Source organism: Papio anubis, chromosome 14, assembly GCF_008728515.1.
Source record: "Papio anubis isolate 15944 chromosome 14, Panubis1.0, whole genome shotgun sequence".
Lineage (NCBI taxonomy): Eukaryota > Metazoa > Chordata > Mammalia > Primates > Cercopithecidae > Papio > Papio anubis.
In genome coordinates, this window is record NC_044989.1 from 37509374 (window position 1) to 37528566 (window position 19193).

General features: G+C 39.5%; 1 protein-coding gene across 2 annotated transcripts in view; it reads left to right on the top strand.

The window, feature by feature from the left end:
- Positions 1-18944, top strand: part of QPCT (glutaminyl-peptide cyclotransferase) — a 28617-nt gene extending 9673 nt beyond the window's left edge. For both annotated transcript variants that reach the window (XM_003908510.4, XM_021924752.2), the window contains 5 exons: positions 4950-5228; positions 12874-13050; positions 15417-15516; positions 17985-18101; positions 18307-18944. In XM_003908510.4, coding sequence (XP_003908559.1) covers positions 4950-5228; positions 12874-13050; positions 15417-15516; positions 17985-18101; positions 18307-18452 — 819 coding nt within the window. In that variant the 3' untranslated portion in view covers positions 18453-18944. The remainder of the gene's footprint in view (positions 1-4949; positions 5229-12873; positions 13051-15416; positions 15517-17984; positions 18102-18306) is intronic.
- Positions 18945-19193: the final 249 nt, after the last annotated feature.

Consider the following 19193-nt stretch of genomic DNA (forward strand, 5'->3'; position numbering starts at 1 on the left):
GCCCAAGTTGGACAGTAAGGCACATACCATTCACTTTAACAATATTGCCTGGGCCTTATCTCTCAAGCACTTTCTTAAAAGAAGGTCAGGGCACTTAACTGCCATTTTCCAAAAGCCTCAGTTCCTTGTTAGAAAAAATCGAGGTCTCTGATGCTTACTCTTCCCATTCAACTCAACCTCTTTTATTTCCCCATATCATTTGCCCAGAGCACTGTATATACCCAGAAATGATGTACATACTTCAGGCCTGAGGTTCCTCGCCTGCAGGCTCTGGAAATCCATGAACACAATAAACATTGCTAGTTGATCTTCAGCTTCAACAGAAGACAGTATATAGCATAAATAATATATATAGATACTGTTGTGATTAAAAAGATACATATTCATTTAAAAGTGTTACTAAAGTTTCAGTAACATTCTCTACTATCATATGGGGGTGGAGGCAAATGAGAAATTTATAGACAGTATTTTAGAATGTGTTGGGAACTACTGCTGGGCTGCCTATGCATGGTCTGGCTGATGGCTATGTTAGATATCTCACTTAGATTCCATTTTAGAATTTTTTGAGAAGAAAATTACCATTAATTTTTAGAGACCTATCTTCTAAGCTGTGGAAGACAAAGGAATTCTCATTTTGAAAGTGAGGTAGATGACAGAGTAATTATGAGGGAACTACACGAATGGCCTTAATTTGACTAAGATTAGATCCTTTCATGTAGAACTGAATTAAAACAAAAATGATTGAACCTTTTTTTTTTTTCTCCTGAGGACTTTTTGAACACTAGATGAGATGTTTTATAATGTAGAGTTTCAAGGATATAACTAGAGAAGATCCTCAAATATTAAAAAAGGGTAAACTTGATATAAAATTGCTTTGTGAATTAACTTTCACAGTTATCAGTAAAGATGTGCATTACTATGGATTCTCTTTTACAGAAAGAGAATATTTTGGGGGAAACCTGTCCCACATTATGTGTTTTCCTGGTCTCTGATCGATGACCCCAAAGCTGCCTATTGGATTATTAGGAAATTTTATTTTGAGGAGATGAGTTATTTGTAAAGTAAGTAATTTGAAGATAATACATTTGGAGCTATTTCATTGATTTATAAGATAGACATAAAAAATTTAAAAATTAGGATGATAAAGTCTCACAAATGGGCAAGCAATAGCCTTTGTCTAAAAGAGGCAAACTAGAAACTTCAGGGGGTAAAATACCCCACAGATGTACAGTGCATCTGAGCCACTGAAACTGAATATCATCAGATACATAGATCCCAGGTGCACCCTCAGTCCAGCCCCCTAAGGGGAGGAGCCTGAGGAACTCATATATGGTGCACTCAAGAGGAAAGAGGTACCTGAGTCTTTGGGTGGCAGAAGTCAGCATCCTGATGACGATGTGTTTGCAGACTTAGCGCAAACACTGGAAAATCAGCTTCCTCCAAACAAATCTGGTCTACTGATGTCATTGTTGCTCAGAACCTGGAAACTAGAATTTACGTTTAATTAAATGCAACCCAGGATCATTCACTAGTGTTAACCTAGAATAAATCCCCCTACTACTCTTTGGAAGTAGACTATTTTGTAATAGCCTCTCTCTCATGCTCATATCTTCATCTTTGTATTTTTTTTTCTTTCTCTACTCAGTCTCCATCCATCTCTGCTTTATCCCTGTCTCCATCTCTCTCACTCTTTCTCTTTCTCTTTTTTTCTCTCCTCTCCATTTTAAAACGTAGATGTATAGCAACCCAAAGTGTGATCTATATTCTGAATTGCTTTTTAACTCCCCTGGAGGGCCTAGCCCTTTGCTGCTTTGGTATTGGGGAAGCGCAACTGCTTTAGATTCCCTGCCACAGCCACGTACTCCCTGCTTAGGGGTATTTGTATGATAGCAGTGGTAGTTTGGGGAGTTCCCCTAGAGACTTCTGGTGGGGACTTGTAGACTAAGTCTGAAAGCCAAAAACAAAACAACAAGGGATATTTGTGAACTAATTAGATTATGCAGCCAATTTGATTGTTTATAAAGATGATTTATCTTAGCTGCTAAGATAAACAAAAAATACTTACACTGAACAAAAAAGTTGCAGGGCCAGGTGTAGTGGCTCATGCCTGTAATCCCAGCACTTTGGGAGGCTGAGGCAGGCAGATCATGAGGTCAAGAGATCGAGACCATCCTGGCCAACATGGTGAAACCTTGTCTCTACCAAAAATACAAAAATTAGCTGGGCGTGGTGGCACGTGCCTGTGATCCCAGCTTCTCGGGAGAATTGCTTGAACCAGGGAGTTGGAAGTTGCAGTGAGCCAAGATTGCCCCGCTGCACTCTAGCCTGGCAACAGAGTGAGACTCCGTCTCAAAAAAATAAAAAAGTTGCTTCAGGAAAAACTCTTTTGAGAATATTTGCTGATTCTCTTATGGACTTTCGTGTCAACAAGGTCATCAGAAATTATGATCAAGACCTGGTAACAAGTTGAGAAATAAGTTTGTGTGCGACTTCTGATTAATGCTAACAGATAAATTTTTAAAAATTCCAATTCATTTTGTAAGCTTGCAATCTGCAATTGGTGTTGAAGAAGCCATTTTATGGAGCATTTCATCATCTGGATACCAGATGTTCTGGAGTATACGCTTTTTTTTTTTTTAAATGACCCATTTTATGGAATTTTTTTTTTTTTTTAACAGTCTAGGGATAACTCATTTTCATAGTCTGCAGAAAAACTCATGTTAGATGCATAGTGATTTCTCTCTATTCAAACTATTAATGCTTTGTATCATGTAGTTTTGTATAGTCTCATTAAATCAATTCGTATTTACTGTTAGGATGAACCCATATTTACTGATAGCCTACTATGAGCAAAGCACAGCACTACAAATTGTGGAGAGTTATGAATGCTGATTTCAAAAAAGGTTCTAAACATTTCTTTTGATGAGGTGATAAGACAGCATGTAAATTTGCAATAGAAAAGGTAAGGCACTGCATACACAATGCTCTTTAGGACAAAGTCCACCCACTATTAAAAGCTAGGAGTCTCTAGCTGGGGAATCATTTGTTTAGTTGGCTTTTGCAAGACTGACGGTAGGATCAGTGTCGTCCCGCTATTTAAATTCCCCTTTCCTTGGGAGCTTCCTGTCACAGTTTTTTTGAGGCTCTTGCCTACGTGTCATGTCGCATTAGTGAGCACAGGCCACATGGGACTTGGCTAGGATAGAAAATCCTGTATTTCTTTGGAGGAGGGGGAAAAAAAAAAAGCCCTCACATTCATTTCCAGTTATTCATTTATCATCTTAAGGTCCATCCCAGATCTAAACTGTCTAGATCTGAACTGTTTAGATCTGAAATGTTGGTTTTTGGTTAGATGTTAATTGAGGGACAAATCGTCAGTTATTTTGATGTTAGTTTGTTGTTTGACTTTTTATAAAAATGATTTAAGGCAATTTACAATGATGTATATGATATTTGGGGAAAAAAAAAAAAAAAACAAAAGGAACAGCCTGGGCATGGTGGTTCATGTCTATAATCCTAGCTCTTTGGGAGGCGGAGGCGGATGGATCACTTGAGCCCGGGAGTTTGAGACCAGCCTGGGTAATATGACAAAACTCCATCTCTACAGGAAAAAAAAAAAAAGAATACAAAAATTAATCAGGCATGGTGGCATGTGTCTGTTATTCCAGCTACTCAGTAGGCTGAGGCAGGAGAATTGCTTGAACCCCGGAGGCGGAGGTTGTGGTGAGCTGAGAGTGCGCCATTGCACTTCAGCCTGGATGACTGAGTGAAGCCCTGTTAAAAAACAACAACAACAAAATAAACAAAACAAAACAAAACAAAACAAAACAAAAACAACAAAAAACAAAAAAAAAACAAGGAACATAGGAAAGTGAAGCCAAGATAAAATAAGGATGGGAAAAGGCAAATGAACCAGCAATGAACTCACCTATAACTTCTCACATCACAAATTCTATCTGTTCTTTAAAAAGATACTTCTAGTTCCTGAAGTGATGCTACTTTCCCCACCTGTTGCTTTCTTCTGTAAGTCACTATGTTGCCTTATAAGACTCAAGGTGGCTAGCAGAGATGGGGAAAGAGATTCTCTTTTTTATTTGCCAGCATTTGCGGCACGTCTCGACCTGCCTTGGGTGCAGAGGGAAAGCTGCTTGATATGTTATTATGGTTCAGGGTTGCTTACTAATTCTTAGAGTGAGCAGAGATCTGAAATAACCCCAACCACCCCCTAGCTATGGGAGCTTTCTACATTATCCTTAGCAGGTGAGCATCAGTATCTTTTATTCGTGTTCACTACATATAAAGCATTTGCTGGACTTGGACATATGTTATGCACTTGGGACAGAAAGAGCTACCATTTGCAGTTCTTGTCTTTGAAGAGCTTAGAGATAGAGACCTGTAGGATGCTGGTTTACTTAAGTATTCAAACATGCCTTTGTAGCCTCCTAGAAATACTAAAAGTGTACTTTACTATTACCAAACTGCATCTCTATCTCCTGACTCGTAGACATGTCCATAATATATTGTTAAATGAGAAAAGCAAGGGGAGAGTAATGTGAAAAGTAGGATTCTTTTCCTATAAAAACATATGCCCCTCTGCCAAATATATGTGTTTGTGTGCTACTGTAGGTTTGCATAAGCAAGGAGAAGATATGTCGAAAGATCTGCATCAAACTGTTAACCTTGGTTAATATTAACAACTGGTTGAGATTGATTAGTAAGGGGAAGTTTAGGGGAGGGGCAAGAGGATTAGCTTCTCCTTAAAACAGCACAAATGCTATTAATTATGATAACAATACAAAGCAATTACTAATTGCAATAATATTGCTGTTAATACAATAAGCGTGTATTGCAATTTTAATTTGAAAGGCACTACTTAAAGTTTTAGAATCACAGTTAACAAATGAAAGCTGTTTGTTTAGATCTAAATTTTTGGTTTTTGTTTTGATCAGCACATCATGCAGCGAATTCAGAGGCTTCAGGCTGACTGGGTCTTGGAAATAGACACCTTCTTGAGTCAGACGCCCTATGGGTACCGGTCTTTCTCAAATATCATCAGCACCCTCAATCCCACTGCTAAACGACACTTGGTCCTCGCCTGCCACTATGACTCCAAGTATTTTTCCCATTGGGACAACAGAGTGTTTGTAGGAGCCACTGATTCAGCTGTGCCATGTGCAATGATGTTGGAACTCGCTCGTGCCTTAGACAAGAAACTCCTTTCCTTAAAGGTATCTGTTTTCCGCTTGTTGATTCCTAGGATAAAGTACATTAGCAGTAACTCAGAGTGAATTCTAGAATCCTTGGTGGAATGAGAAGTCTCCATTTAGAAATGGAGACTTTTGGTATATTTTTATTATGAATATTAATTGAAAGATTTCATGATTTGGAATATCAACCACGGGCAATAAACTTAAGATACGTGGCAAAGCACTCATTAATTGGTACCTGATTTCTCAGCCTTGAATGCACATTAAATTAAATGCAACATTTCTTTGTGAAAAATGAAGGAGGAAGTTTGTTTCAGGTATAGTATGAGAATTGTGTTTTGTAATGAACTGTGTTTATTTCTTCTTGTTTCTTCGACCATGAAACATTACAACCTTCTGATCTGAGAGATGGTGGCTCTTGGCTTGGAGGAGGGAGTTGCAGCAAAGTGGTTCTGAAGTGGAGAGTGGGAAATTCAGACCTATCAAGATGAAAAAGCATGAAGCAGAAATGCATTATTGTTATTATCTGTGAATCTCAGCTCCATTTTATGTAGCATAGCAGAGCTTTTGTTATGCTCTCAGCTCAAAATACTTCTGGGACTCTCAGATGTTATTTCAGTCTTGGTGTCCTTAAGGGTATATGGGAAAAAGTGCTAAACTAGATGAAGACATTTTGTTCTGATATCGCTCATAACCAAGTAAACACAACAAAGCAAAAACAAAAAACTTTGTTCTCAGGCAACAAATGCTTTGTTCCCCCCTCAGAGCTTTATGAATGGTCCAGCCTTTGATACAATTGGGGTAAATAAGTAAAAGGTTTATCTTGTAATGGAAGTAATAGAGATATTTGATTCTATTTTTGCTGGATATACTGAACTTGAAGAAAGCAAGACTTGTTTATACCCTCTCAGTCTCCTTTTCACTTATTTTTTGGTTTGTTTTGTTTTCTGAGCCTTCTACAATGCCTTTGTCCCATGCATTGCCCTGCTTTTAACTAGTTTCCTTCCCCAGCAATTGGATGAAGGAGTTCAGAAGCTGATGCAAAAGTCTGATTTTTCATATTTGCACTTCTAGTGTAAGGACACAAAATGAAGTATGACTTGAAGACATTGCTCTGTGTAATGGATGTATTTTCTCCGAGTGAACTCCTTTGCTTTTTCCCATATAGCTCTACCTGCTTTTGGTGACCAGAAATATTAATAGAAAGGTCTGAATGAATTATTGATTGGGGTCATCATTTAAAAAATTCGAATCAACATATACATTCTCATAGTAATCCTTTCTGTTAGAGATAAATGGTGAGGTGGGGATTTTTTTTTTTTTTTTTTTTTTGAGACGGAGTCTTGTACTGTTGCTCAGGCTGGAGTGTAGTGGTGGGATCTCGGCTCACTGCAAGCTCCACCTCCCGGGTTCACGCCATTCTCCTGCCTCAGCCTCGGAAGTAGCTGGGACTACAGGTGCCCGCCACCACGCCTGGCTAATTTTTTGTACTTTTAGTAGAGTTGGAGTTTCACCGTGTTAGCCAGGATGGTCTCGATCACCTGACCTCGTGATCCACCTGCCTCAGCCTCCCAAAGTGCTGGGATTACAGGCGTGAGCCACCGCACCCAGCCCCGAGGTGGGGAATTTTTTTTAAGAGGCTGTTTTTGAATGCAGACTTTGAGAGTATCAGATTTATTCTTCCAGTTATATGTTTTAACTAAATTTGTATTGAGGAGTTAAGTTCTTCAGCTGTCGTGGATTGGGTGGACAGTGGTGGAAAGTGACCTGAAAGAGCACTGGATAAGTAGACTGGATTATTCCCAACTCTTTATAGCCCCACTTCTCTCCAGTAATAGGACTGTCGTTACACATCCACATCCTTTGTCTGGTAACTTTGCTGTGCCCTCCCACTGTAGCCAGTTGTACTTCCTCATCCCTTCACTCTGGACTTGGTTATTTGATTTGCCTTAGCCCATGGGATGTTAGTAGAGGTGACACAAGCAGAGGCTGAAAGTGTGCGTGTACCATTGGGCTTGCTCTCCCATGTCTTTGCCATAACCATGAGAATGGCATGCCCTGGCTAGCCTGCCAGTCCCAGCAGAAGGATGAAACACCTGGAGCAGAACCAACCTCGCTGACTGCACGGTGAAGCAGAGCTGCTCCAGTCAAACCCATTCTAGATCAGCTGCTCCCTAGCTGACCAACAGAGGTTATGTATCCTAGGAAGATACATGATGGCATTTCAAGCCACTGTGTTTGGGGTGTTATTCTATTCTATTATTGTGCCATTAGCTAACTGATATAGCCTTGAGTGGGGAAAGACTGCAGATAACCCACTGACTATGTGAACACCGGTAATTAGGCATTCGTAGTGTTACCATGTAGACCTTCATACATCAGGCCAGTCAGATTCTCCTAGCTCCAAGGTACTAGGCTGAGTTACTAGCAACGAAGGCCATGGCTATTTTTCTGCCATTCCTGAAATGAACCAAAAAGAGCAGGTTGCCTCATGGGACTCAGGATAAATGTCCACGACAGTTTACTGCTGGCTAAATGAATGGATATTAGACAAACAGAATGAAAGTAAATCGTTGTACTGATCACTGGAGTCACCCAGCTGTTGAAGTTTCACTGAGGTACTTGAACTGTCAAACCTGCAAGAGATAAAATCTACCTCCTTTTGCCTCTGCCCTGGGCATGAGCAGAATGCTTCTTGTCCCAACCGGTCCCGTTCTGCCCTCTTGTTCTGTGATTATGTTGCCTGATTTGGAACTAGAACTTTCAAGGCCCTTTAAACAACTGGAAGCTTAGAATGTCTCTACTGAAGTAAGCACCTTACAATTTTTGCCAATGAGAAAATCTGTTTAATTATTTAATGCTGATTAAACTCTGAGTGCATTTATATTGTACAAACATGTCCTCTGCTTAATGCTCTCCAGGAGTTATGGAGGATTCAAATCAAATTAAACTGTGCTTTCCTCATGGCATAATTAAGGAGCAATATGAATGATTAGCATATAAAATTAACTTAGTTTTCAGATGATAAAGACAATTTTTTTCTCCTTTGAAATCACGTTAAAACAATCAGGGGAACCCCATTTTTTGAAGAAACTAGAGAACATCTGTGACTAGGAACCACAATATAAAGACAGAAGTTGGATGGAGAAATGGCAGATGACATATCAGAGCGGAGAGAAGTCACGCTGTCCTGGAGAGGGAAGAAACGGAAGAAGCCAGTGGTTTTCCTGATAGAATCCCAAAAAGGCTCAGGGACTGGAGATGTGATAAGCTGAGGAAGGCAGGGCGAGGAAGGGGCTGGAGTGGAGAGTGTTTGGAAGTCTGTTGAAGGAGTATGTGGATATAGAGATTCCCACCCTACACTAGAGAGGCAGGTGAGTGCCCCTTGTGCCTTTGCCAGAGATGAGAAAATATTTTTCTAGAGAATTTGAACCAGGGAGGTTATGGAATTGAGAATAGCAAGTATAGAGGAGGGTGACAGTGAGGTACCCCTTGGAAACAGGGGAGATTACGTGAAAGCCTACACATTGAACAGTGAGATCTACAGTCTCTCTCCCATCTTCAGCACCAGAAAGCCATCAGATAGGAAACTGGAGGATTCTTCTTCAGAGAATGTGAACCACCTCACAGAAAAATCCCGGATGGTGACATTCAGTAATCCTCAATGAAAACACTGGCTGGGCACCAGATTGCCCTGCAGTGAAGCCAACCAATCTGTCTCCAACCAGCATTTTAATATCTCATTCTTTAACATGAATGAACACAAAGAATGACCAGATATTGAGGACAGACTCCAGCATGAAAGAAAGGGCCTGGAGCAGTGGCTCATGTCTGTAATCCTAGCACTTTGGGAGGCTAAGGCAAGAGGATTGCTTGAGCCCAGCAGTTCAAGGCTGCAGTGCATTGTAATTGAGCCACTGCACTCCAGCCTGGGCAACAGAGTGAGACTCTGTCTCTTAAATAAATAAATAAATATTTTTTTTAAATGTTAAAAAAAAAAAGAAAGCAAGCAAAACAAATAATACAAATTTAAAATGAAGTTGGAGGAAATAGAGCAGAAAATGACTTGAAGGGCACTGTTCCAATATTCTTACAGAGATAGGACGAGACATTATATCTATGCAACAAAACCAGAATGCTGCAATAACAGAACAATCAGTCAACAAGAAGGAGCTTTTGGAAATTAAAATTTCTATTTTTAAAATAAATAAATCAATAAAACAGTTGGATCCTAAAGTAGAAGAAATCTCTTTGTTTTTAGAAAGAGGAATGACAAAAAGGGATGATTTTGACTTCTGGAGAATAATTGTAACAATTCCAGTAGGTCATATAAAAAGTATTGGGAATGAGAATGGCACTGGACTTCTCAATAGAAACTTTGGGAGCTAGAAAACAATGAAATTATGCCTTAAATATTTTAAATAAAAATAATTTGCAACCCAGAATCTTCAGGCCCAGACAAATTAAATAGGAAAATAGAATGAAGACATTTTCAGAGGTAAGTCTCAACAATTTTCACTCCCATGTACCGTACTTTTCCCCCTAGAAATTGCTTAAAGCTGTGCTCTAGAAAAATCAAGAAAAAAATCAAGGAAGAGAGAGTCATGGAGTTCAGCTCACTGGGGGTCCTATATAGAAGGGGCAGAAATCTGCACAGTGATGGTAAGGGGAGCCCCAAGATAACAGATGGGCAACAGGCCTAGTGGTTGGTCCAGGCTGGAGCAGGCAGCAGAGGGCTCCGGAAGGGCCCATTCTTAAAAAACAAAACCAGACGGACACACGAGGAATAAAGGTGTGATAGTGTCTGGAACGCTTGACCACATAATGGTGAAGACATATTAGGCTCAAAGAAAACAAAGCAAATGAAAGAGAGGCCTGTGGTGAGGAATGGTGGGAAATAGGTTTGCAGAGGCAGGACAAACTGGATTGGGATGTTTGTGTATATGGGAAAGTACAGAAAAAGAGATCTCCACTGGCTTTTGGTTTGAGTGACTGCAAGGGTAGTGTTGCCATCCGTTTGGTTGAGGAGACTGTTGGTAACACATTTCCGGGGGAACCTCAGGAGCTGAGTTTTGACACTTTGTTTGAGGTGTCTATTAATGTCTGTGTGGAGATCTTCATTTGGCAGCTGAATATGTAGTCTGGAGATTGGTAGTGAAGTCAGGGCTGGAGATATATTTTTTGGAATTGACATATACGTGTATGTGTGTGTTGTGTTGTGTGTGTATGTGTGTGTTGTGTTGTGTGTGTATGTGTGTGTTGTGTGTGTGTGTTGTGTTGTGTGTGTGTGTTGTGTTGTGTGTGTAATATAATATAATATAATATAGTATAATATAATATAATATAATATAATATAATATAATATAATATATATGTGTATATTGAGACCAGTCTGGGCAACATACTAAGGCTCCGTCTCTACGATATTATTATTGTTATTTTAAAATAGTTATATTAAAAATTCTCTACATACAATAATACACACACACAACACAGCACACACATACACACACAAGACAACACACACAAACTCACACATATATGATTTAAAGCCTCAAGAAGAGATATCAAGAGAGTGAGTGAGTGTGGACAGAGAAGAGAAGAGAACCATGGAGCAAGCCCCCGGGGCTCTCTAGCATTAAGAGGGAAGGGAGATGAAGGGAACCATTAGTGCTAAGGGAGGAGGAATACAGTATCTTAGGAACCAAATGAAGCAAGTGTAGCCAGGAGGGAGTGATTAACTATGTCGAATGCTGACAATAAGTCAAGAGAGATGAAGACCGAGAGTTGACCACTGAATGTAGCCATGTAGAGTCATTGGTGATCTTGACAAAAGCAGTTTCAGTACATGGTGGAGATAAAACCCAACTGGACTAAGTTTAAGAAACGGGATTGGAGACAGTGTGAATAGACAACTCCTTCAAGGGGTTTTTGCTGTAACTGGAATTACAAAATTGGGCAGTAGATGGTGGAGATAGTGAGGTCAAATGTTTTAAGATGAGAAAAGCAACAGCATGTGTCTTGGCCGATGGGAGTTATCCAGCAGAGATAGAAAGATTGATGATGTAGGAGAGAAATGGCATTTGCTAGAGCAATGCCCTTGAGCAGATGAGAGGGGATAGGATTTTGTGCACAAGCAGAGAGATTGGCATCTAATATGAGCATGACAGAAAGAAATCAAGGTCATCGGTTGGGAATGAAGATGGGTGAGGTGGCAGGGAGAGGAGGAATGTGAAATCTTAGAAGAGTACTAGAGTGACTGAACTAAGAAAATACAGCATGACTTGCCAGTCAACATGAAAGGCCAGTGTGAGGTTTGTGGTCATGAACTTTAAGCAAGGCCAGACAGTGTGGTTATATATTTTTTCTCTGGCGAGGTTTAGCTGCATGAGTGCCGGCACAAAGTAGGTAGAGAGTGGGACTTAATGTTATGTTTTTGCCATGAAAGTTTGACCAAGGCAGAGAGGGGCAAGGGAGTTAAGGGTGTATGCTAGTAAGCAATTGGAATGATTGACTGGAATTTAAGCCAAATAGGGAGTGAAGTGAGGACATTATGGGGGTGAAGGACTGTGAAAAGGTAAAATATTCAATAGATTAGGGGTTCTGGTGGGATTGAAGGATTTTGAAGTTTAGAGTAACAGGCCCAATCTGAAAGACAGGGATTATTGTCAGACAGAGGAAAGTGTAAAATCAATCAGAATCTAGTCACTCTTTTTAGTTCTGTTCAAACACTGTCTTTTTCATAAAGCCTTCCTTGGAACTCCAGGATTTTGCTTCTCATTCTATCCAATTTCTAGAGGACTTTTATGTTACATTTGTGGCTGGTGGCACATTTTGCCATGCTCATGTATTTGTTTTATCTCTCCCCAACCCAACTAAAGTATAGGCTATTTCAAGGGAAGGGCTATAATTATTATTCTTTGTGTCTCTGTAGCATTCCTAGGGCAGACTCTTGAAGCTAGACTCAGTACAAAATTGAAGACTTAAATAAGGTGAGAAGCAAGAAAGATTTACAGTTGTTCCAGGTTGGATTCCCCAGGAAGCACCCTCTGATATGGAGCTTAGCATTCAGGTCACTTACTAGGGAGTGGCCTTGGATCAACACAGGTATTAGGGAGGGGAAAGAAATGGTGTTGGACGGAGGGAGAAGTCGAGCTGCAGTGCAGGTTCAACAATGGCCTCAGCCAACCCCTGGGGAGCCCTGGAGATATGACGGCTCTTTAGGGAGCCCCCAGTACCCGTGTAGGTCAGCACCGGATGTAGGACACTCCCAGGAGGCACAGCTGAGACAATTCCTAAAGTGACTGACGGCTCTCCCAGCAGCTGAGGCAACACACCCTCTTGTAGGGGAAGTGGGTGATGTATCACACGATTCATCAGAGCACTTTCATTGTTTCAAAATTCTGTGAGGAGTAAGAAAAAACATAAAAGACTTCTATTTTCAGAGGGAATGGAAGAAGGTGGTTTACATGGGTGAGGACTGTGGGAGGTGTGATGACTTTTGAAGCGGAAGTGGTGTGGAATACATTTTGGCATAGTTTCACTTGCTTTGGTATCTTCCTTTCTTTATGGCACATCTATCTTTTAGCCCAATTAATAGAAAATCATGCTATTTTTCATCAGCACAGTATTTTTTTTGCTCTCTTTTTATTGTTGTTTTTACCAGACTGTTTCAGACTCCAAGCCACATTTGTCACTCCAGCTGATATTCTTTGATGGGGAAGAGGCTTTTCTTCACTGGTCTCCTCAAGATTCTCTCTATGGGTCTCGACACTTAGCTGCAAAGATGGCATCGACCCCACACCCACCTGGAGCGAGAGGCACCAGCCAACTGCATGGCATGGTTAGTCTGGGCAATTTCCATGGCACTGTAGCTGTAGGCTCTCCCTGCAAGGAAAAGGTTGCAAAAGCCAAGTAAAGACCTAAAAATGCCACAGTATCCTCGGAGCAGAGTGTTTATGATAGAACATTCCTTGGCAGGCATTGGGTTGTTGAGGAATCCCAGAGCTAAAAAGAATGATTCTGAACTGGCGCCATGGCTCATACCTGTAATCCCAGCGTTTTGGGAGGTTGAGGCAGGAGGATCACTTGAGCCCAGGAGTTTGAGACCAGACTGGGCAACATAAGGGGACTTCATCTCTACAACAAATAAAATAATTAGCTGGGTGTGGTTGTGTATGCCTGTAATCTTAAGCTACTCAAGAGGCTAAGGCAGGAGGATTGTTTGAGCCCAGGGGTTTGAGGCTGCAGTGAGCTATCATTGCTCCATTGCACTCCAGCCTGGGTGACAGAGGGAGACCCTATTTAAAAAAGAAAGAAAGAAAGAGAGAGAGAGAGAGAAAGAGAGAGAGAAAGAAAAGAAAGAAAGAAAGAAAGAAAGAAAGAAAGAGAAAGAAAGAAAGGAAGAAAGGAAGGAAGGTAGATTGCTGGTTTGAAGCCATGTTTGACTGAGCTTAATTAAAATGATAAAATGATGTAAAAAATTAGATTACAGAAGCATCAGATTCACTTGGGCCCAATGGGAGCCCATTCCCCCAGTACTGTATGGAGGTGGAGAGAGCAAACCCCTTCTTTGAGGTCTTTATAAGTCTGAAGAACATGGGGCTTTGGGAAATGGAATACAAGAGGGGTGGGGGTGAAGAATTTCCTTGTGACTTCAAAGCATTACTGTGACTCCAGTGTGACTATGACAGTTTGATGTGTTGGTTTTGATGTGGCATTTTTGACATGGGGGTGGGGATATTTTGATGCTGCCTTAAAACCCTGCTATTATTACTAAGTAATGAGTGCAACACACAGCCTCATTTTCATCCCCATTCCTGGGCCCACACTCCATCCCTAATCCCTCCCCCGGCCCCTGCATCCTCTCCTGACTCTGACTCTCTTTCCATATTTGATCATCATTCTGTCCCCACATCTTCACTAACCCCAACTTGGAACCTCATGCTACCCTTGAGACTTCACTCTCCCCATTGCCTTCATCCCTCCCTGAAGCTCACCCCATCTGTGAACTGATAGCTTATTCCAAGCACCCCTACTCTTTCCTACCCATTGCCCTGTCACTGACCTTCACCCTATAAAAGTCCAAATGGCCACATTCTATGTCCTCTATGACCCTAACACACCTCCTGTTGGCATTTGCTCCCTCCTGTTATCCATTGGCAGCTCCTAATGGGCCAGGGGAATGTGGTCAGCATCTCATTCATTCACTTGTGCCCAAGTCCCCAAAAAGCATTCAGAACATATTCACAAGAGAAGAGGCCTGGTTGATCAGTAGCAGAACAAAGTTATTTATTTATCAGTCCAAATATATGAAGCCACAGTGATTCATATATTTGGACTGATAAATAAATTTGTTGATGAAGATCATTATTTTCCAGAAACAGACCCTTAATAGATTATCCAACCTTGTGAATATGTTCCTATTTCAAACAAGCCTATTTTTTCTTACAACAAATATATTGAATTTTCATTTATGAATTTATTCATACTATGTCGTTACGATCACAAACTCTGAAAATATTTATCTACTATGTGTTAGGATGTGTGCTAAATATTTATCCACACATTATTTTACTTAGGTAAATCAGGAGGTCTTAATCTAGTGAGTAGTCTTCAGAGAGTCCTTGTGATGAGATGATAGAGAGCTATAATCAGAAGGAAGTTTTAGAGATCAGCTAGTTTGAGCTTCTTATTTGATACACAGGGAAATGGAGATCCAGAGACACAATGTTATATAGCTCTTGTACAAGGAATTTTTCTTAGATACTACTTGATCAATAAATAATTACTATGCAAGTGCCTTCCTTTGGGAGTTTTATCATTACAGATTAAGGATAAAATGACTACACAGAGTGGAATAGAAGATCAGACAGGCTTGGACTCTTTTCTGAAAATAAATGTATGCTTTTAAAGTCCACAAAATATTTATTCAAATGTCTTCTTTCTAATTTATCTTTAGTGATATCTTTTTGGAATTACATACACAAATAATACTTTGCTATTTGTCCACATTGCATAAGCATGATTGAAAGAGTTCTTCAAAACAATTAGCATAAAATGTTAGTAAATCTTTTGTTCATTCATATAGCTTCCCATATTATTCTCAATTACTAAAATGCAGTTAATTCTAGCTGATTGTATTTCCCTATTGATGAATATAAAATGTGTTTTGGCGATGGTGATTAAACATTACTTTTTCTGCCTTAGGATTTATTGGTCTTATTGGATTTGATTGGAGCTCCAAATCCAATGTTTCCCAATTTTTTTTCAAACTCAGCCAGATGGTTTGAAAGACTTCAAGCAATTGGTAAGCACCACTGTTATTAATGAATAAAGCATAATTCCTTCCTACTGACAGATACTACATTTTAAAATTCAAAATTTACAATTTGGCTGGGCACAGTGGCTCACGCCTATAATCCTAGCACTTTAGGAGGCCAAGGCGCGCAGATCAGCTAGGGCCAGGAGTTCGAGACAAGCCTGGCCAACATGAAATGGGGGTTTCATGTTTAGTAGAGACGGAGTTTCAGTAAAATCAGCTGGGCAGCTGGGTATGGTGGCGGGCACCTGTAATCCCAGCTACTTGATAGGCTGAGGCATGAGAATCACTTGAACCTTGGAAGTGGAGGTTGCAGTGAGCCAAGATGGTGCCATTGCACTCCAGCCTGGCTGACAGGGTGAGGCTCCATCTCAAAAAAAGAAAAAAAAATTGTAATTTAAATGTATGATTTAAATGTATAATATACTTTATTGGCTTTTATTCTTGCTTTATTGATTAGTTGTTTACTATTTTCATCTTTGTAGTAAGCCCAGTTTATTTTCCTGCATGAAAATGTATTTTCAAATGGAAACATAAAATACTACATTTCATATTTGCACATCCTGAAAAATGGTTTGAAAATATTTTCCCAGAGTCCTGTTTGAAGCATGTAGAATGCATTTCAGGAGGAAACTTTACTCAACAAAGCATGTTGGCTAATGATGAATATGATGTCCTTATAATGATATCAAAATATATTCTTCAGTTTTTCTTTTCCATCTCTGTCTTTGCCATCTTCTATTTTCTTCCTTATCCAGATATTATTTTCCTTTAAATCTAGTACAGTCTCCGCCAATTTTCCAAAGAAGTAAGAGATCAGGATGAAGAGAAAGCCAGATCCTTCAAGATTTAGAGTCAAAAAAAATGGGAGTAGACTAAGCCAGTCCAGGTCAGGCCGGGCCAGTCCTAGAAAACTTACGCATCTTTGGCGGAAGAGAGGGGCTTGGGGTTTGGAGAAAGAAAAGGAGAATAACTTCTTACCTTTGTACTTCCACCCTACCCAAAACAAAACAAAACTCTTCAGGCATCAGGGAAAGATGAAAATTAGATTGATCTTTATTGTAGATTCCAGCCCAGGGGGCTGCTTTGAAGGCAAGAATTTCATGCTAGAAATTCCTTATTAGCCACACAAACTTCTTGGAGCAAGATAGATTTGTATTACTTCTAAGCAGTGGGGAAAACACTGCCATCATAACTCACACTTTTGCCATGAGTAAAGAATTTGTCTAGAATCTTAGAGAAACTTCTACCTGAACTTCAGATGCACATCATCGGCAAATTTCATTTCCTAGTTTGAAAGAATGACTATAATGGTGTTATTAATATAAACTTCTTGGGCTTCTTCCTTGCAGCATGTTTTCCTTACTTTGATGGTAGGCTCAAGAAACTGAGATTGGCTTTCTTTCAAGGATTTTGTGCACTTTTATTATTTCCTGTACCAGAATAACTTATGCCAATAACTTGCACCTTCATGCAATTTTAACGCATTGTACTGCCCCTCCTATTGGTATTTACTTTTCAAACCATATTTCTAGTTGTATAAGAAAAAGTTGTGTCTCATGGTAAAGGAATTATAAATACCAATCAACAGACAAGAATATTGTTTTTGGTGGTGGTTAGGGCTTTCCCAATGTTCCTAGAATCATACTACGTATGATTGATTACTAGTTGGTTTATTTTTTACCCTTTAAATTTAGCAATTAAAAAAAGCTATCCTAGGAAGGTTCATTTGGTTGTCTTATAATATTCACGTGATCTCTTGTCATCTTGTAACATACAATACGTGACTTATGTAGGCCGGTGGTTCTCAAATTTTAAAGTGGATCAGAATCACCTGGAGGGCTTCTTATAACACAGGTTGCTGGACTCCAACCCCAGAATTTCTGTAAGTCTGAGGTGGGACCAGATAATTTCCATTTCTGACAAGTTCCTAGGTGTTGCTGATGTTGCTGGTCAGACATCACACTTTGAGAACCACTGATGTAGGTCACACTAGGTATCCCTTTCCCATAGAGTGGCCACTTGATATACTTCATCGCTACTCTGTTTGAGTATTCCCCTTTAAGCTCCATATCTCATCTAAGTCATTCTTCATGCAGCATCTTGGACCTAGAAGCATTTACATCTGCACCTGTGTTCTCCCCTTCCACCCAGCTGTCCTCTGTTTTTTTCATTCTCTATCTCTCCATGGTTCTGTTGAGTTTCTACCTCTAAGGAAGTTCTCACCTGTAAGTTTAGAGCCACATGTGACTCTTCTCTCTTCCTGCTCAAAATGTACACACCCCTGTTCAACCCAGATGTTTATTGTCATGGGTGTGGCCATGCTTGCTGTTGCATAATCTTTTAAAAATTATGGACTCATGTGCTAAGATTTCAAACTCCTGAAATAAGATTACATTATGAGTCTTGATCAGATAAAAATAGTTGTTCATCTATTGTATAATTGTCATCTACAGAACATGAACTTCATGAATTGGGTTTGCTCAAGGATCACTCTTTGGAGAGGCGGTATTTCCAGAATTACAGTTATGGAGGTGTGATTCAGGATGACCATATTCCATTTTTAAGAAGAGGTAATGTGTGTGCGTGTGTGAGTGCGTGTGTGTGCGCGCAGCCTGATTTTGGAGTACAACGGTGGGATATGAGAAAGTACACAGATGATGATGAATTATCAGCTGTCTTTATGTGGCACAGAGCTCCCTCTGCTTGAAGAATGACACTTTCTAGTTTACTCACTGGAGTAATGCGCATTGTTACAAATTGGGTCTTTCTTAATAGGTGTTCCAATTCTGCATCTGATACCATCTCCTTTCCCTGAAGTCTGGCACACCATGGATGACAATGAAGAAAATTTGGATGAATCAACCATTGACAATCTAAACAAAATCCTACAAGTCTTTGTGTTGGAATATCTTCATTTGTAATACTCTGATTTAGTTTATGATAATTGGTTCTAGAATCGAATTCAAAAGTCAAGGCATCATTTAAAATAATCTGATTTCAGACAAATGCTGTGTGGAAACATCTATCCTGTAGATCATCCTATTCTTATGTGTCTTTGGTTATCAGATCAATTATAGAATAATGTTGTGATATTGTGTCCTAAATTGCTCATTAATTTTTATTTACAGATTGAAAAAGAGGGACTGTGTAAAGAAAATGGAAAATAAATATCTTTCAAAAACGCTTTTAGATAAACATGATGAGGCAAAATCAGGTTCATTTATTCAATCATAGTCTTCTAAACAGTACTTAAATAGTGGTTGGAAAATGTAGCCTTCATTTTATGATTTTTCATATGTGGGAATCTATTACATGTAATACAAAACAAAGATATAGTTTGAAGGCTCTCAGATTTCTTTGAGAAATCTTTGTAGGGTTAATTTTATGGAAATTAAAATCAGAATTAAGTGCTATGTTGTGATGTCTTTTTTTATACAAAAGAAGAATGATATAATTTAATGCGTGTCCAATTTTTGTAGGGTTTTGCAAATTTAACGTTCTCATTGTGCAAATAATAGTCAATAACAAAAATTTTGGAAAATGGAGAAAACAAGAAAACTATAATCCCATTATATTGACAGAATTGCCATTAGTTCGCTTTTTAGTTTTTCCTCACTTTTTCTTTTCTTTCTTTCTTTCTTTTTTTTTTTTTTTTTGAGACA